The sequence below is a fragment of the Haliotis rubra genome, unplaced genomic scaffold (genome assembly GCF_003918875.1).
Source record: "Haliotis rubra isolate DU_JTF1 unplaced genomic scaffold, ASM391887v1 Scf1415, whole genome shotgun sequence".
Lineage (NCBI taxonomy): Eukaryota > Metazoa > Mollusca > Gastropoda > Lepetellida > Haliotidae > Haliotis > Haliotis rubra.
The window spans coordinates 75,265-88,184 of NW_025765354.1; the positions used below are offsets into that span (position 1 = coordinate 75,265).

The 12,920-nt window shown below is 40.5% G+C and overlaps 1 protein-coding gene across 1 annotated transcript in view; it reads left to right on the forward strand.

Moving 5' to 3' along the window:
* Nucleotides 1-11,511: 11,511 nt before the first annotated feature.
* The window catches only part of LOC124269056 (cadherin-related family member 1-like), an 89,801-nt gene continuing 88,392 nt past the window's right edge, over nucleotides 11,512-12,920 (forward strand). Inside the window, exons 1-2 of the mRNA XM_046704073.1 lie at nucleotides 11,512-11,586; nucleotides 12,660-12,728. Of these exons, the coding sequence (XP_046560029.1) occupies nucleotides 11,529-11,586; nucleotides 12,660-12,728 (127 nt within the window). The 5' untranslated portion in view covers nucleotides 11,512-11,528. The remainder of the gene's footprint in view (nucleotides 11,587-12,659; nucleotides 12,729-12,920) is intronic.

Here is a 12,920-nt window from a genome sequence, read left to right on the forward strand (position 1 = left end):
AGAAGCGACACCATAGCCGTTTGGCATTATATTCCCATCCAATGGCAATACGCAATAGAAAAGAGAAAATACGGTTATAAGTGAATATTTTAATGTGCATGTGGTTGTGCAAGATGAAGATTAGCTTCGACAGATTGCTTAAAGATCACCACAATTCTATAACCATATCTCACACTCACACACACACACACACGAGAGTAAATCTGAGTTTAGAGAGTTGAGGTAGTTCAGATTCTTCTCTTTGGAGTTATGACATTTGATGGAAAACACACTAAAATGTCCCCGTTAAATATCTATGCATATGATCTTTCAACACAGTAAATATTTAAAAAACTTTAAATAAAACTTTACAATAATACTTACTCAACAGCTCAGATATGCAAAATCGGCTGTAGCTGGTTCACAGTTAATATCGCACGCATGCATGTTTACCGATCCCTGCAATGTAAAAAAATCGTCCAGACTTGAACTTATCATTGTAATTTTGCCACTAACCATATAAGTGGCACACAAGTGGAATGGTTGCCGATGGCGCTGCCGAAGACCACAAATACACCACTTAAACTACGGCTTGGAGCTGTGGCAATTATTATTATATATTCAAATTAATAAATTTGAAGTGATTCTAGGTGTGAACACACTTAACGGCTTATGCTTTGCCTGGCGTCCGGAGTGTTCATCCGTCAGTAGTAATGGTATAATTACATCGTTATCACAGTGTGCTGGTGCCATTACTGTTGATGACGCCATGTCGCTTTTACAACCCGTCTCTCCCGGGCCAAAGCCCCACACCCACAGCATAAATGGTAAACTGCACGTGATAATGGATAATTGAGATTGAGTGAATGAGTCTAAAATAGCTTTGACTGTCTTTTTAGTTGTGTTGCGGTGCGTCAATTAGGGACTCGAAAAGCATTTTTATTAATGAGACGTCCAATTTAACTCGAGCGATTTTAGATATGTGTGTCCATTATCCGTTGGGCGATGGGGTAGCCCAATGGTTAAAGCGTTCGCTCGTCACGCCGAATTCCCCATGTGGGTACAATGTGTGAAGCCCATCATAGGCGTAGGAACAGCCTGCAGTTTTGGGTTGACGGTTGGGGGTTGGGGGGTGGGGGTCAAAACATTTCACTTCTGTGATGGGGGTAGGGGGTGGTCAAGGTATTGCAAATGAAATTAATGGTAATAGCATTATTGACATACGTATATACTCTGAATGCAGACATTCTGAAAGTCATACTCACGATCGACGTTGTCAATGGGCGTGCCACCTGACTGACGGCAGATCTATTGATAGCAACATTCTGAACTTGATGATAGATGTACTGAACATTAGGCAAGGCATACATGTGGACAACAGAAGAGTACTCTCCATTTTACTAGTTTTCAAGACTATCTCCCTGTATCGCATAATTTCATCTTTCTATTTTAAGTCAACGGATGATGTAGTTAGGGTGTATTCCAAGAAGGTTACAGTACCGCTCATGTGTTCCAGAAAGGCCCTCAATACCTAGTATTATTTAGATTCTTCTGTTCATTGAGAGAAGGTCCGCAACAGCTCTTAGTCTGAAGTCGGTGACATTGTGTTCAAGTCCATATATGATTTGTGAAGCAGCAAGCCCAAAACAACTACCACTTCCACACCACTGGGGACAGATGAAGCGGCGCATCACGTTATGAAAACCAGTGTCAACCTCTGCAGAGTATTTATCTGGTAAATATGTAGTGAGTTGATATTCGGTCAAATCTGAAGTACTTTCAGTCAAATGTCAATTTATGAATTGTGTTATAATACGTTATTCTCCATAGGTTTGAGATTCATTGCTGAGACATAATAAATGAGACCAATATGATAAAGTCATCGATTACTGAGCTGTGTATAATGATTTCATCACATAATGAAGTGTAACGCAGTAATAGTTGCAGTTGCAGTCCTTTGGCCAAATTCATGTCGAAAAGCATATCCAAAAGTTAGGCGACGATTCAAACGTTTATGGACCTTTATGTATGTGCTCTTCTACAACGGCCGAATTGTTTTATACATCATACACCTGGTTCCCATATTTAACTATGGCATAAAGTAAACATATTAAAAATTCCCTAATCATTTTGCAAACCGATACAGTCAAACTCACGAACAATGCTTTGTTAAATTTAAATTTCAAAATGTTTTTAAATTGGTTATTAATGTGTGTTAATAAGAAGTATGTTATCACATTTACACACTGGTTAAGACATGGTGAAGAGATTTAGAGTGAACTTTCCGCTTCGAAGTTATAATGTTTTGTCTCAAAGGACTGTGCACTTTCGCTTCCAGTCAGAGTTCAAAATCACAGCATTGGAAACAAACGAACTAGGGTATGTATGTAATTATTGGCGAGTCTCTATAATACATTATCTTATATATTTTCACATATATATTTGAATATGAAGGAAAATCGTCCATCGTGCGTCAAAGTTGATGTGTGTGTGTGTGTGTGTGTGTGTGTGTGTGTGTGTGTGTGTGTGTGTGCGTGTGCGTGTGTGTGTGTGTGTGTGTGTGTGTGTGTGTGTGTGTGTTTGTGTAGCATTGCCACCCCACCTCAAAATATGGGGAGGGAGCAGGGGCCAATTGCCACTCCTGTTCCCCCGGTTCTTATTATGCCCATACTTTCGCCTATACTTCTTTTGTTGTTTTTAAACTAGGTTACTGTTAACCTGTGGTAATGTTTATTGGCCGTCAGTTTATAAGGATTACATGTTGGATTAAACCCATTATTAGTCCCTACTACTATATTTTATGATTTGGTAAAACGTTCCACAGAGCGAACCTTGTGCAGATGCTTGCATGTGAGGACATGAGCCACATGTTATATTTGGGATTACACTTTCTAAGTAAAGTACAGATTCTACTACTTTTGTCAGGTGAGTCCCATCCGGGATTCGAACCCACACGTTCTGTGCCAGGCACCTAATCGCCAGCACAAAAAGTCATCTATCTAACCCACTCAGCCAGCGCAGACAACTGGTAGTTGGGATTATTAACCTTGTTTACCTCTCTGATACATGTAAGTTTGCACGGCTCCCACATGGTATTGAGTATTGATATATATAGGTAGAAATGATATATTATGTTTACAGTGCGATGGAGGTTATATTGCGGATGGATACCATCTTCTCCTCGTGTGTTCCAAATTCAAATAGCTCCGCTTGAACTATTTACCTAAAACCTATTGTATCAATCCAAGTAAAGCCAAATTCAAACTCCTCATGTCATCATCAGATTGCAAACTTATAAATACCTTAGCTAGCTTTATCTATCATGCAATGCATCTAAGATGTTAATAATATCAGCTTATACTGTACACACCATGTTTTGCCATGTACAATGCAATATATGTAGTTATGGGCCGATGGCCTACACTTCTGTAATAAAAGAATTGAATGTGCTGAGATCAATAGTTTATGATTAATGAAAGACCTACCGTTCCCTTTATAATGTGAAGTGTGCAACAGGTCTCATTACTGCAGTAACGCTCCAATTACTCGTCTCTGATTGGTGTAATTAATACCGTTAACGCCACAGGAACTTATTGGCGCTTTCCGTATTCTCTTTAACAATGCATAAGAATATGATGATTTAATTACATAACAGAGAAATAAAACACTGTAAAGCCGTAGACCTTTTTCTGACATTTACTATGATTTATTAAGATATATTGTTTAATGGAACTTTTTGGATTAATTATGTGTGACCTTTCGGACAGGACATCAAACCATTACAGTTTGTCAGGAATTTCTATAACTGCAATTTGCTTCACAACTCTTTGATAACGTTTTTACGAATATCTGGCCATGACGTCATCGCCAGTGTTCTGTGATCCTTACATAATTGCCATCATTATTTAGTCTTTTTTTAATGTAGATTGGTGAGTCTCAGTCGTAGGCGTTGTAATCACAAATGCATATTTGACAAGGTTTGGATAAGTAAATGGAGACAGTCAATGTTTTGAAATCTCAATATAGACTAAGATAGATGAGATAGATTTTTACAATCCCAAGGAAAATTCATATCGCGCAGTTGATGAGCTCTAAAATCTGGTACATGTCGATTGCCAAGTTGAAACAAAAAGTTCACACGAAATCTATACGTGATAGAATGTAGAAACAACAAGTATCAAAGAAATGTAATATACTATAATAATATAAATGCTACTATTAATTGCGTTTACACATCACTACAAAGGAATCACCATCATTATGACTAAACACAATAGAGTGGCGCTCAAGTTTAATGGCAGTTCAAATTCTGCATAAAGTGAAAACGTGATCAATCCTAGCAGTAAGGACAGTGGTGAGAATATTCCCCTCTCTGTAACAGTAGCCACGCTTCCAAGATAGGCCTCGGCCAGGGTGAAAAGTGATCTTCTCGAAGAGCCTTCCTGTAATTTGTAATGGCAAAAGACAAACGTTTGTATTTCCACAGAAATGAACAGCTTCCAGGAGTTTCTGTTTTGGAACTTTCTCTAACTTTTCGGATGCTCTAGATTCTTCCAGACCACTTTACTCCCAGGATAAAAATAATAAAAATAATAATCAGCATGCCACTGCAAGTACCGAATCTTAACAGAAAACAATGTAACATAATTACAACACCGTTCCACAATGAATAACATTGCATTTGCAGCCGTTGCAGTCGGTGCCAACAAACGTCCTGCCCACGTCGTGACATTGACCTTTAAATGGACACACTGGAGAAAAAACGCCAAGAAACAACAGATGCCTTAATTAATATGGTCTGAAACAGTCAGTGGTGACTCTTGAATGTCCGATATAAATATTTTTGAACTGATGTCTACATAACTGAATAAACTCCTGACAGGATGGGAAGGAATGTTGTTTAAGCAGTATAACGAAGACGAGAGATGCACATTATTCCATTTGAGTGTTCTGTCCCATTTCCACGTGCCAACTTGCGTAAAGCCTGACATGTTGCATTTCTGAGGTAGTACCATGATGATGATATTAACATATGCACATTAAAGGGTATGGTGCAAATACACCTAGAATCATAATCAAGACGAAGCGGGGATACCAACCCACAAACACAAGAAAATGGTGTGACCCAGATGACGTCCAGACTTCACCCAGCCAACACTCTCAAAGGATGCCCTGAGCCCTCTATACTCCCAGCAATACCAATTTATTACGGATAGAATTGAAATACTCATTTGTTATTGCATCGGAATCCTAGGGGAAATAGAAATACCCTGGTGTGCAGATCGGGTGGTCAGAATCGCTGACTTGGTTGACACATGTCATCGGTTTCCAACTGCGCAGATCGATGCTCATGTTGTTGATCACTGGATTGTCTGGTCCAGACTCGATTATTTACAGACCGCCGCCATATAGCTGGAATATTGCTGAGTGCGGCGTAAAACTAAACTCACTCACTCACCCATCCTGCGGTGGTATGTGGTACTGTGCATAGAGCTGCTCAGGTCACAAATCACTTGAAGTTACATAACGTTGAGCGCATAGAAACCTTGGGTGAGTGACTGTGTTTGGCAGCTTGACTCTCTTGACTGACAGTTTCTTGGACTTCCGTCCTGGCCCACAACGAAGCACATTTGATGTGTTCTCACCTTAGGCAAGTGAGTTTGTTCAAAATTGCCCCTGTTCACCCAGCAGAAAATGGGTACCCGGGGAAATAAGTCATGTGACTATTAACCTTCTAGCGCCTCACAGGCAGCTTGGCTTATCCGGGGTAATAATAATCAGATTCCGATTACAGCGTCCAGTGAGCAACTAGTGAGATGGATTCTTGGCGCTTTATAAATGAATTATTATTATGTTTTACAGATTGAGATGAAAAATGCAGCAGAGAGGGTTCGGGTGATCCTGGCACAGTCAGGCTGGTAAGGCTCATCATGAGCTCAGGGCCCTCGCCCCCTCTACACGCAGCCAAGACAGCGAAAGGGACTTCTCCCAGGAAACGCTGCCTAGTCGAACCCACCAAGAACTTTCCGGAGAATATGAAGACTCCCCAACACTGCAGCCTTCTGCATTACCCAGAGAGTCAGAAGGGCTGTACTCCCGGTGGAGAACCCGGGCACTCTCCTCATCTGCAACAAAAAATCAGGAGGTACCAAACCAAGGGCACCGAGAACAATGGGGAGCCTGACGACAGTGTACTTGGGATGCAAGCGAGACATTTCAAAGACGAGGTATGCATATATAGCATGCTTTTCCTGAATCTTTCCAATCATGTTGCTGTCAAAAGGGACAGAAAATTCAGTGATATAAATAATTTCAAGGACAAGATCAGGTTTGTTGGCTGGAATTCTTCTGAGGCTGTATATGGGTCTATTCCAAAGAAGTTTAATGCTGTCATTTTACATGACGCCCTGGACATGTTCAGGGTCGTACCATGGATGGACCCCGGAGTCAAAGCCATAGGCATGGCGGAGACGATAGTAGAAGCAGCAAGCCATGCCATCATGTCGTTTAAGGTATGCTATTTGTGCCAAGGAAGGGCATCCACTGACAAGGTGTTGGACAGTCTCTGTAATTTAATTGCAAAGACGACATTTTATATTGATATTTTGTTTAAGAATCACATTTTGGCGATTGCGAGTGGGAAGTGACTGCTCCTGGGCAGCAACAAGAAAGACCGTACTGTCCAGCAGTACATTGCCTTCAGCAAAATCAACCTCAAATTTCAGCTTCCGTCCAACAACCTTGGCACGCTTGAAATAGCTGTGAAATTCCTTGCTTTCATCATTAGTCTTGACATGCATCACCAGAGGATCATCCGATAAATAAATATGTGCAAAAGTACCCACTAAAATCCTGTCATAAAGCGCCTCCCCATTAATCAAACCCCGACCTCCCCAATTGATTGGCATATATAAACGATTAAGAGAGGGACGAGGGTGGTGGGCTCTGTTGTCAGACGTGATCCTTCTGGTCAGGCGGCCAGGACTCTGGTTATCATTATTATTACTTTTACATGGTATATTAGGTATGACACATAGTCCTTCAATCACCTAGCATGATACACATATCATCTTTTCACCTACCTGCAATACAGAATCCGAACTGAACAGTTCTAAGAATTTATACCTTACTCTATTTAAAATGTGCTGACATTTAGATATATGTTTCATTTGAAAGGCCCCGAAACTTTCACTTTATTGTCGCTATTATCATTACAATTTGAAAGTATCATCAGAAATGCTCGTTTTGAGGGGGATTATGTTCCCATTTCCAGACAGGGCTTAGACACAGTTTGTCTGAAATTGAGATGTTGTCTCTCAGAAATAAGATCATATACATATGGCAAAATGTATCGCAACACCTATGATCCTCCCGCGTGGATATGCATACAAAGAATGTATATATTTTTTATCAATGTTTTTCAGGGTTTCAAAATATGAAGATTCAGTTTAGCACTGGTCCTGACTTGCTTGACACATGCCATCGTATCCCAATTACGTAGATCGATGCTCATGCTGTTGATCTCGGGGATTGTCTGGTCTTGACTCGATTATTTACTGACCACCGCCATATAGCTGGAATATTGCTGAGTGCAAACAAACAAACAAACAAACAGAGTTTCAGGGTGTCTGTTTCTAAGACAAGAAAATATGAACCCACACCCGTAGCCAATGCCTGATCTTCCTTCATACCTACATTAATTCCAGTTACAGATCAATGTCATTTGGGGTTTCATTCTATCATTGCAAGTGATCATTCAAGTACATCACTACACTGCTACATGTGACTCTGTGAAAATATAATTAATTCTTGTAAATGCATCTCCATTTTTTAAGTAAATTTGCCTTCATGTTGAACATAAGTTGATTTCTTGATATTCGGCAGGTAGGACCATCCTTGAAATCTAAGTGAGAATTGTTTTTCCCAATATACCAGCAATATCACGGTGGGGGACACCGGAACTGGGCTTCGCACATTGTGCTCATGTGGGAAATCGAACCCGTGTCTTGGGTGTGACGTGCCAACGCTTTATCCAATAGGCTACCCCACCGCCCCGTGCAATCTAAACTCGCAGCATCCCATCTGCAGCATAGTTCGGTGTATGTGTGTGTGTGTGTGTGTGTGTGTGTGTACTTTGGTCTTTTTGGAACCATTGTATGGTCTTCCACACGGAAAGATGCTGTTGGCCTACCAGGTTATAGAACTTGTTGTTCCAACCTTCACAGGCATAGTTTGTACGGGAATTACCGTGCATCGTTGCATGGTGCACATTCCAGTGTTTATATAAATATCAATATATCAACAGTTACTTTTTTCCGTTACTTTTACCTGTTTCGTTATTTCCTGTTTCCTTTTTTTCCTACATTCGCAGTTTTACTGTTGGGGCCTAAACAGTTTCTGTTTTGTTTACTCAAAAATTTATGTGACATGCTTCAAAGTTATTTACGTGTCTCGGCAGATAAATCGACATTGTAAGGGTTCATAATGTAGTCCAGTGTTTCAGTTACAATCGTTGTAACAAAATACCTCATATGCACTCCTGAACATAGAGCGTTACAAAGGTAGCCTGTCATCTGGCTAGCTAATCCTGGCTGAGCCTGTTTAGTTAAGTGATAACGACGTTCAATAGTATCGTTCGTCCGTGATGGTATTACAGAATCAGCTGCATGGTAATTGCACAGTGATATCTCAAACAGGTGAGTAGTAATATACATTACGTGACACAGGGTGTAAAGACAGTTACAGGATTTCCTGCATAGGAATGTTATTGTCATGAAGATGGGATATCCTTTATACAGATGTACACCGCTTTGGCAGGTTGGTTTATTTATTAGATGACCAACATTTTGATGTTTAAAAAACAGTGCTACAGTGTTTAACGATTACAAGCCCTTCGGTGGTGAGTATAAAATGGTGAACGAAACGTAGACAAATATTGTGAATCGATGCCCATGACATTTTGTTGGACATGTACACATTACAAAAGTTACAAATAATTATGGTTTATTTATTCTATTTTCAGTATGTAATGGAATAATATATTCCTGCATAACATAAGTATAATTTATAAACTTCAGCACAATACTTCCTATTTGTGAGTGAGTGAGTTTAGTTTTACGCCGCACTCAGCAATATTCCAGCTATATGGCGGCGGTCTGTAAATAATTGAGTCTGGACCAGACAATCCAGTGATCAACAGCATGAGCATCGATCTGCGCAATTGGGAACCGATGACATGTGTCAACCAAGCTAGCCAGCCTGACATGGCCCTGCAGCGTACGAATTAGAGAAAGGTGGTTGTATTTCTTTCTGAAACAAATACCAACACCTGCGATAATATTCAGAGTGCAAATTGTAAATCTATTGTGCATGTTTTATCTTCTGCAGTCCTTCGGTAGCAACCTTTAGTCTAGTTGATTTGCCATGGTGAAACTGATAATAAATTCACGGTGAATGCCACATGGATACCTCAAATTAATGTTTCTTATTTACTCAGTATCTCCCATTCACTCACCATAATTAAGTGTCGTTATTTCTGCTCTTATACCCGATCCCTATTTGAAAGTACACTATTTCGTAACATAGTTAATATTTTCATATTACCCAGTATAATACTCCATAAAAAAACTTTCATAACAACAACAATAACAACAACAACATCGGGTTTTAGTGTTGATGACAAAAGTCGATTTAGTAGTAAGAACCTTTTAACTAAAATATGTTAACATTATATTTTTTAAATTTAAGATACGTATGTTTATATGATATACGTTTTATTGCTTTCATACTTTACCTGCTACCCGTGAAGATCCGGCTTAGAACTGGTCGTAAGAGGCGACTAACGGGTGGTCAGGCTCGCTGACTTGGTTGACACATTTCATCGCATCCCATTTGTGTAGATCGATGCTCATGATGTTGATCCCTAGATTGTCTGGTCCAGGCTCGATAATTTACAGACCACCGCCATACAGTTTGAATATTCCTGAGTGCGGCGTTAAACAACAACCAAACCGAACCGTTTCATATGTATTGTCTTCGACAAACTTTAGCCTACTATTTAAGTTCAACTTAGATGTAACATGACGTAAGTTTATAAAGTCGGCCGTCTCGTTCACGACAGATATTTTACGGTAATACAGGGCGTAATATGCAATGTCAAACATCCAAGCATATCACATGTCAAAATCTGCGTGATACTTACAACATTGATCACGCTTCAGTGTCGAGTAAACATATTGTCTGATCACCATAGAGGTAGGACAGAAGTGACGAAAATATCATTGACCCATGCATGATATAAGATTGGATTATATTTCAGTCGAAATAAACATGAGCAGAGACAAAAATGTTGATGAATTCTTAACTGACAAATATATGATGGTTTGGTAGTGGGAAATATGTAACGAGATGAAGATCTGACCATCTGACCGTGATCCTTACTGAATCACACGCCTTCATCGGTAATTGTGTAACATATTTGGGAGGCAAGAAAACCTTGATCCACAGGTAAAGATAAGACTTAATCTCTCTCTCTCTCTCTCTCTCTCTCTCTCTCTCTCTCTCTCTCTCCCTCTCTCTGTATCTCTCTCACACACACACACATACACACTATATGTATTCAACTATACTAAACTACTTTAGAAACGCATCTCCCTATTATCATAGATCATGGAATATGCAAAACGGAGTTTGAACCTAAACAGCTTGAAGTAATCTGACTGTGGCAGATAAACGTGATGCACATCGAGAAGCACGTGCATTTCTGTGTGATCACGTGACCCACCATTTTTAAATATTACCTTTTCACCTACAAATCCCGTGAAAATGCATAAAACGCTCGGTTCCAGAACACATCGACAGGTCATTTAACTGTGCACCGAAATTTTGAACAGCACTAAATTGCTGACTTTACATAATGCCACTTTTGTAAGCTGTTGAGAGAGAAAGAGCTGTTTGGTTTCTTGAGACTGGGTTGTCTACAGTAAAGTGGCCAGAAGGTTTAATTGTCACACAAAAATCGTCAGGTTATCACAGCACCTACGACAATCTGGCACAACACGTCCTCGGCCGCACCCAGGGGAACCATGTGTCATGACACGGCCCGAGATCGTCACATAGCCCTCACTCATTTAAGGAATAGCGTCCAGAACAGACACTGCCATACGTGGACGAAGGGGTAACATCAGTCCCCAGAAGTTACGACGTCAGCTATGACGGCGGGCGCGTGCGTGTTCTCTTTATTGAGTCCAGATTTCAGCTCATTCATGCGGATGGAGGGATCAGTCATGGCAGTCATGGCAGGACGCCTCTTCACATCTGTCGTTGTCGAGTTACAGCACAAAAGTATACAGCGGATGTACTGAAAACAACAGTCGTTCCATTCATGACGAGCTCGTGTTATTCCGGGACAAGCTTGGAGGTTACTCAAAGGGGCGAGTAGTGACGAATACAGGCCTATATACATGGCTGCAGCATGGCACGTGGCTCCTAACCCCTTTTAAAGACACCTCTTCCTTTAAATTCCAGCTGTTCTGCAAGTCTGTACCGATATGTTGGGCTCCAAATGGACACCTGTGGTTGTTGTCCTGCTGATCAATCTTATCAAGGGTGAGTCACGTAGTATAGCATTTATTATTGCTCTTAACTATTTAACGGTGCATGTGTAGGAGCATTGATACTGTGCCTTAGGTTCGTTTTTTTGTCCTGTTTTCTGAGGCCTCTTGATTAATTGATTAATAGTAACATTAGTCATGAAGTATATAATCAGCGGTCTTTGTCTTTGTAAAACCCAATTCACATCACCTGACCGGTTTGTACAACAAAAGAGTGACGTGATAATAATGTCATAAACCGTTAATATTTTTGACGGAAGTATAAACGTAATCACTTTCTGAGAACAGAAAATCTGGTTATATTGATTTTTTTAGAATTCAAATAATAATTTTTGGTCTTCCATGGTCTGTGACAGGAGCGTACTTTAAGCAGTTTCAGATACCACAAACCGTGATGACCTGTAAATACTCATGAAACATACCAGTCCTGGAATAATGAGCCATAGCAGTATCAAACTCGTTTTGTAGACGTGGGGCGTGGTGGGCGAGCTCATAAGGCGCCAGGCTAACGATCCAGCGAGTTTGAAGGTGGCGGGGTCGAGCCCACCTGTGACCGGGTGAAAAACATTGGAGTCAACTTTGTGTGCAGACTCTTTCAATGTTGTTACAAAGACTAGTGTACAGTACACAACCCTGTGTACTTAAAAGAACCCACGAATCCGTTGGTATATGACCAGATGGTTGCCACACGAATACGTGCAAACACCTAGTTGCAGGCACAGCAACGTGCAGTAAACTTGGACAAAGTACTGTGACTATGTGTCCCAGTCCACCCAGCTGTGAATGGGTACCTCGTAAGGATGGGAAAGCCGCAATAAGTCGGTGCGGCCAGTGGCTGCATGAGTTGTATGATCCCCAGGGAGTTGAGATTGAATATACGATGTGCCGTTGAGATTGACATCCACTGATCGAGGGAAAAAAAACAAAGCACTAACAGTATGCATGTAGATTGGATGGACTGTAGCGCTTTACAAATACCTATATAATAAAGTGTTAAAATATTAATCTGTTACCTGTATGCACATATTGTGTATCGATGATAAATGTGTTTTTTGTTCCTCTTTACAGTTGTGGTTTGTGTGCCGCCAGTATTTGATCGGACAAATCCAATACAAGTACCAGAAAACACACCTGCAGGTACGCTGACACATAGAGATGACCATAGTTGACGGTGATGTGGTCACATGTTAGACATAAGATGAAGCTACATGTACAGGTGGACTACAGCAAAGCCGCAACTCATGTGAACATGTCAACACTCACATACCTTCATATGTGTCACCTTTAATATAGCAGAGTCTGCATATCTAAAAAGCATATGATTTATAT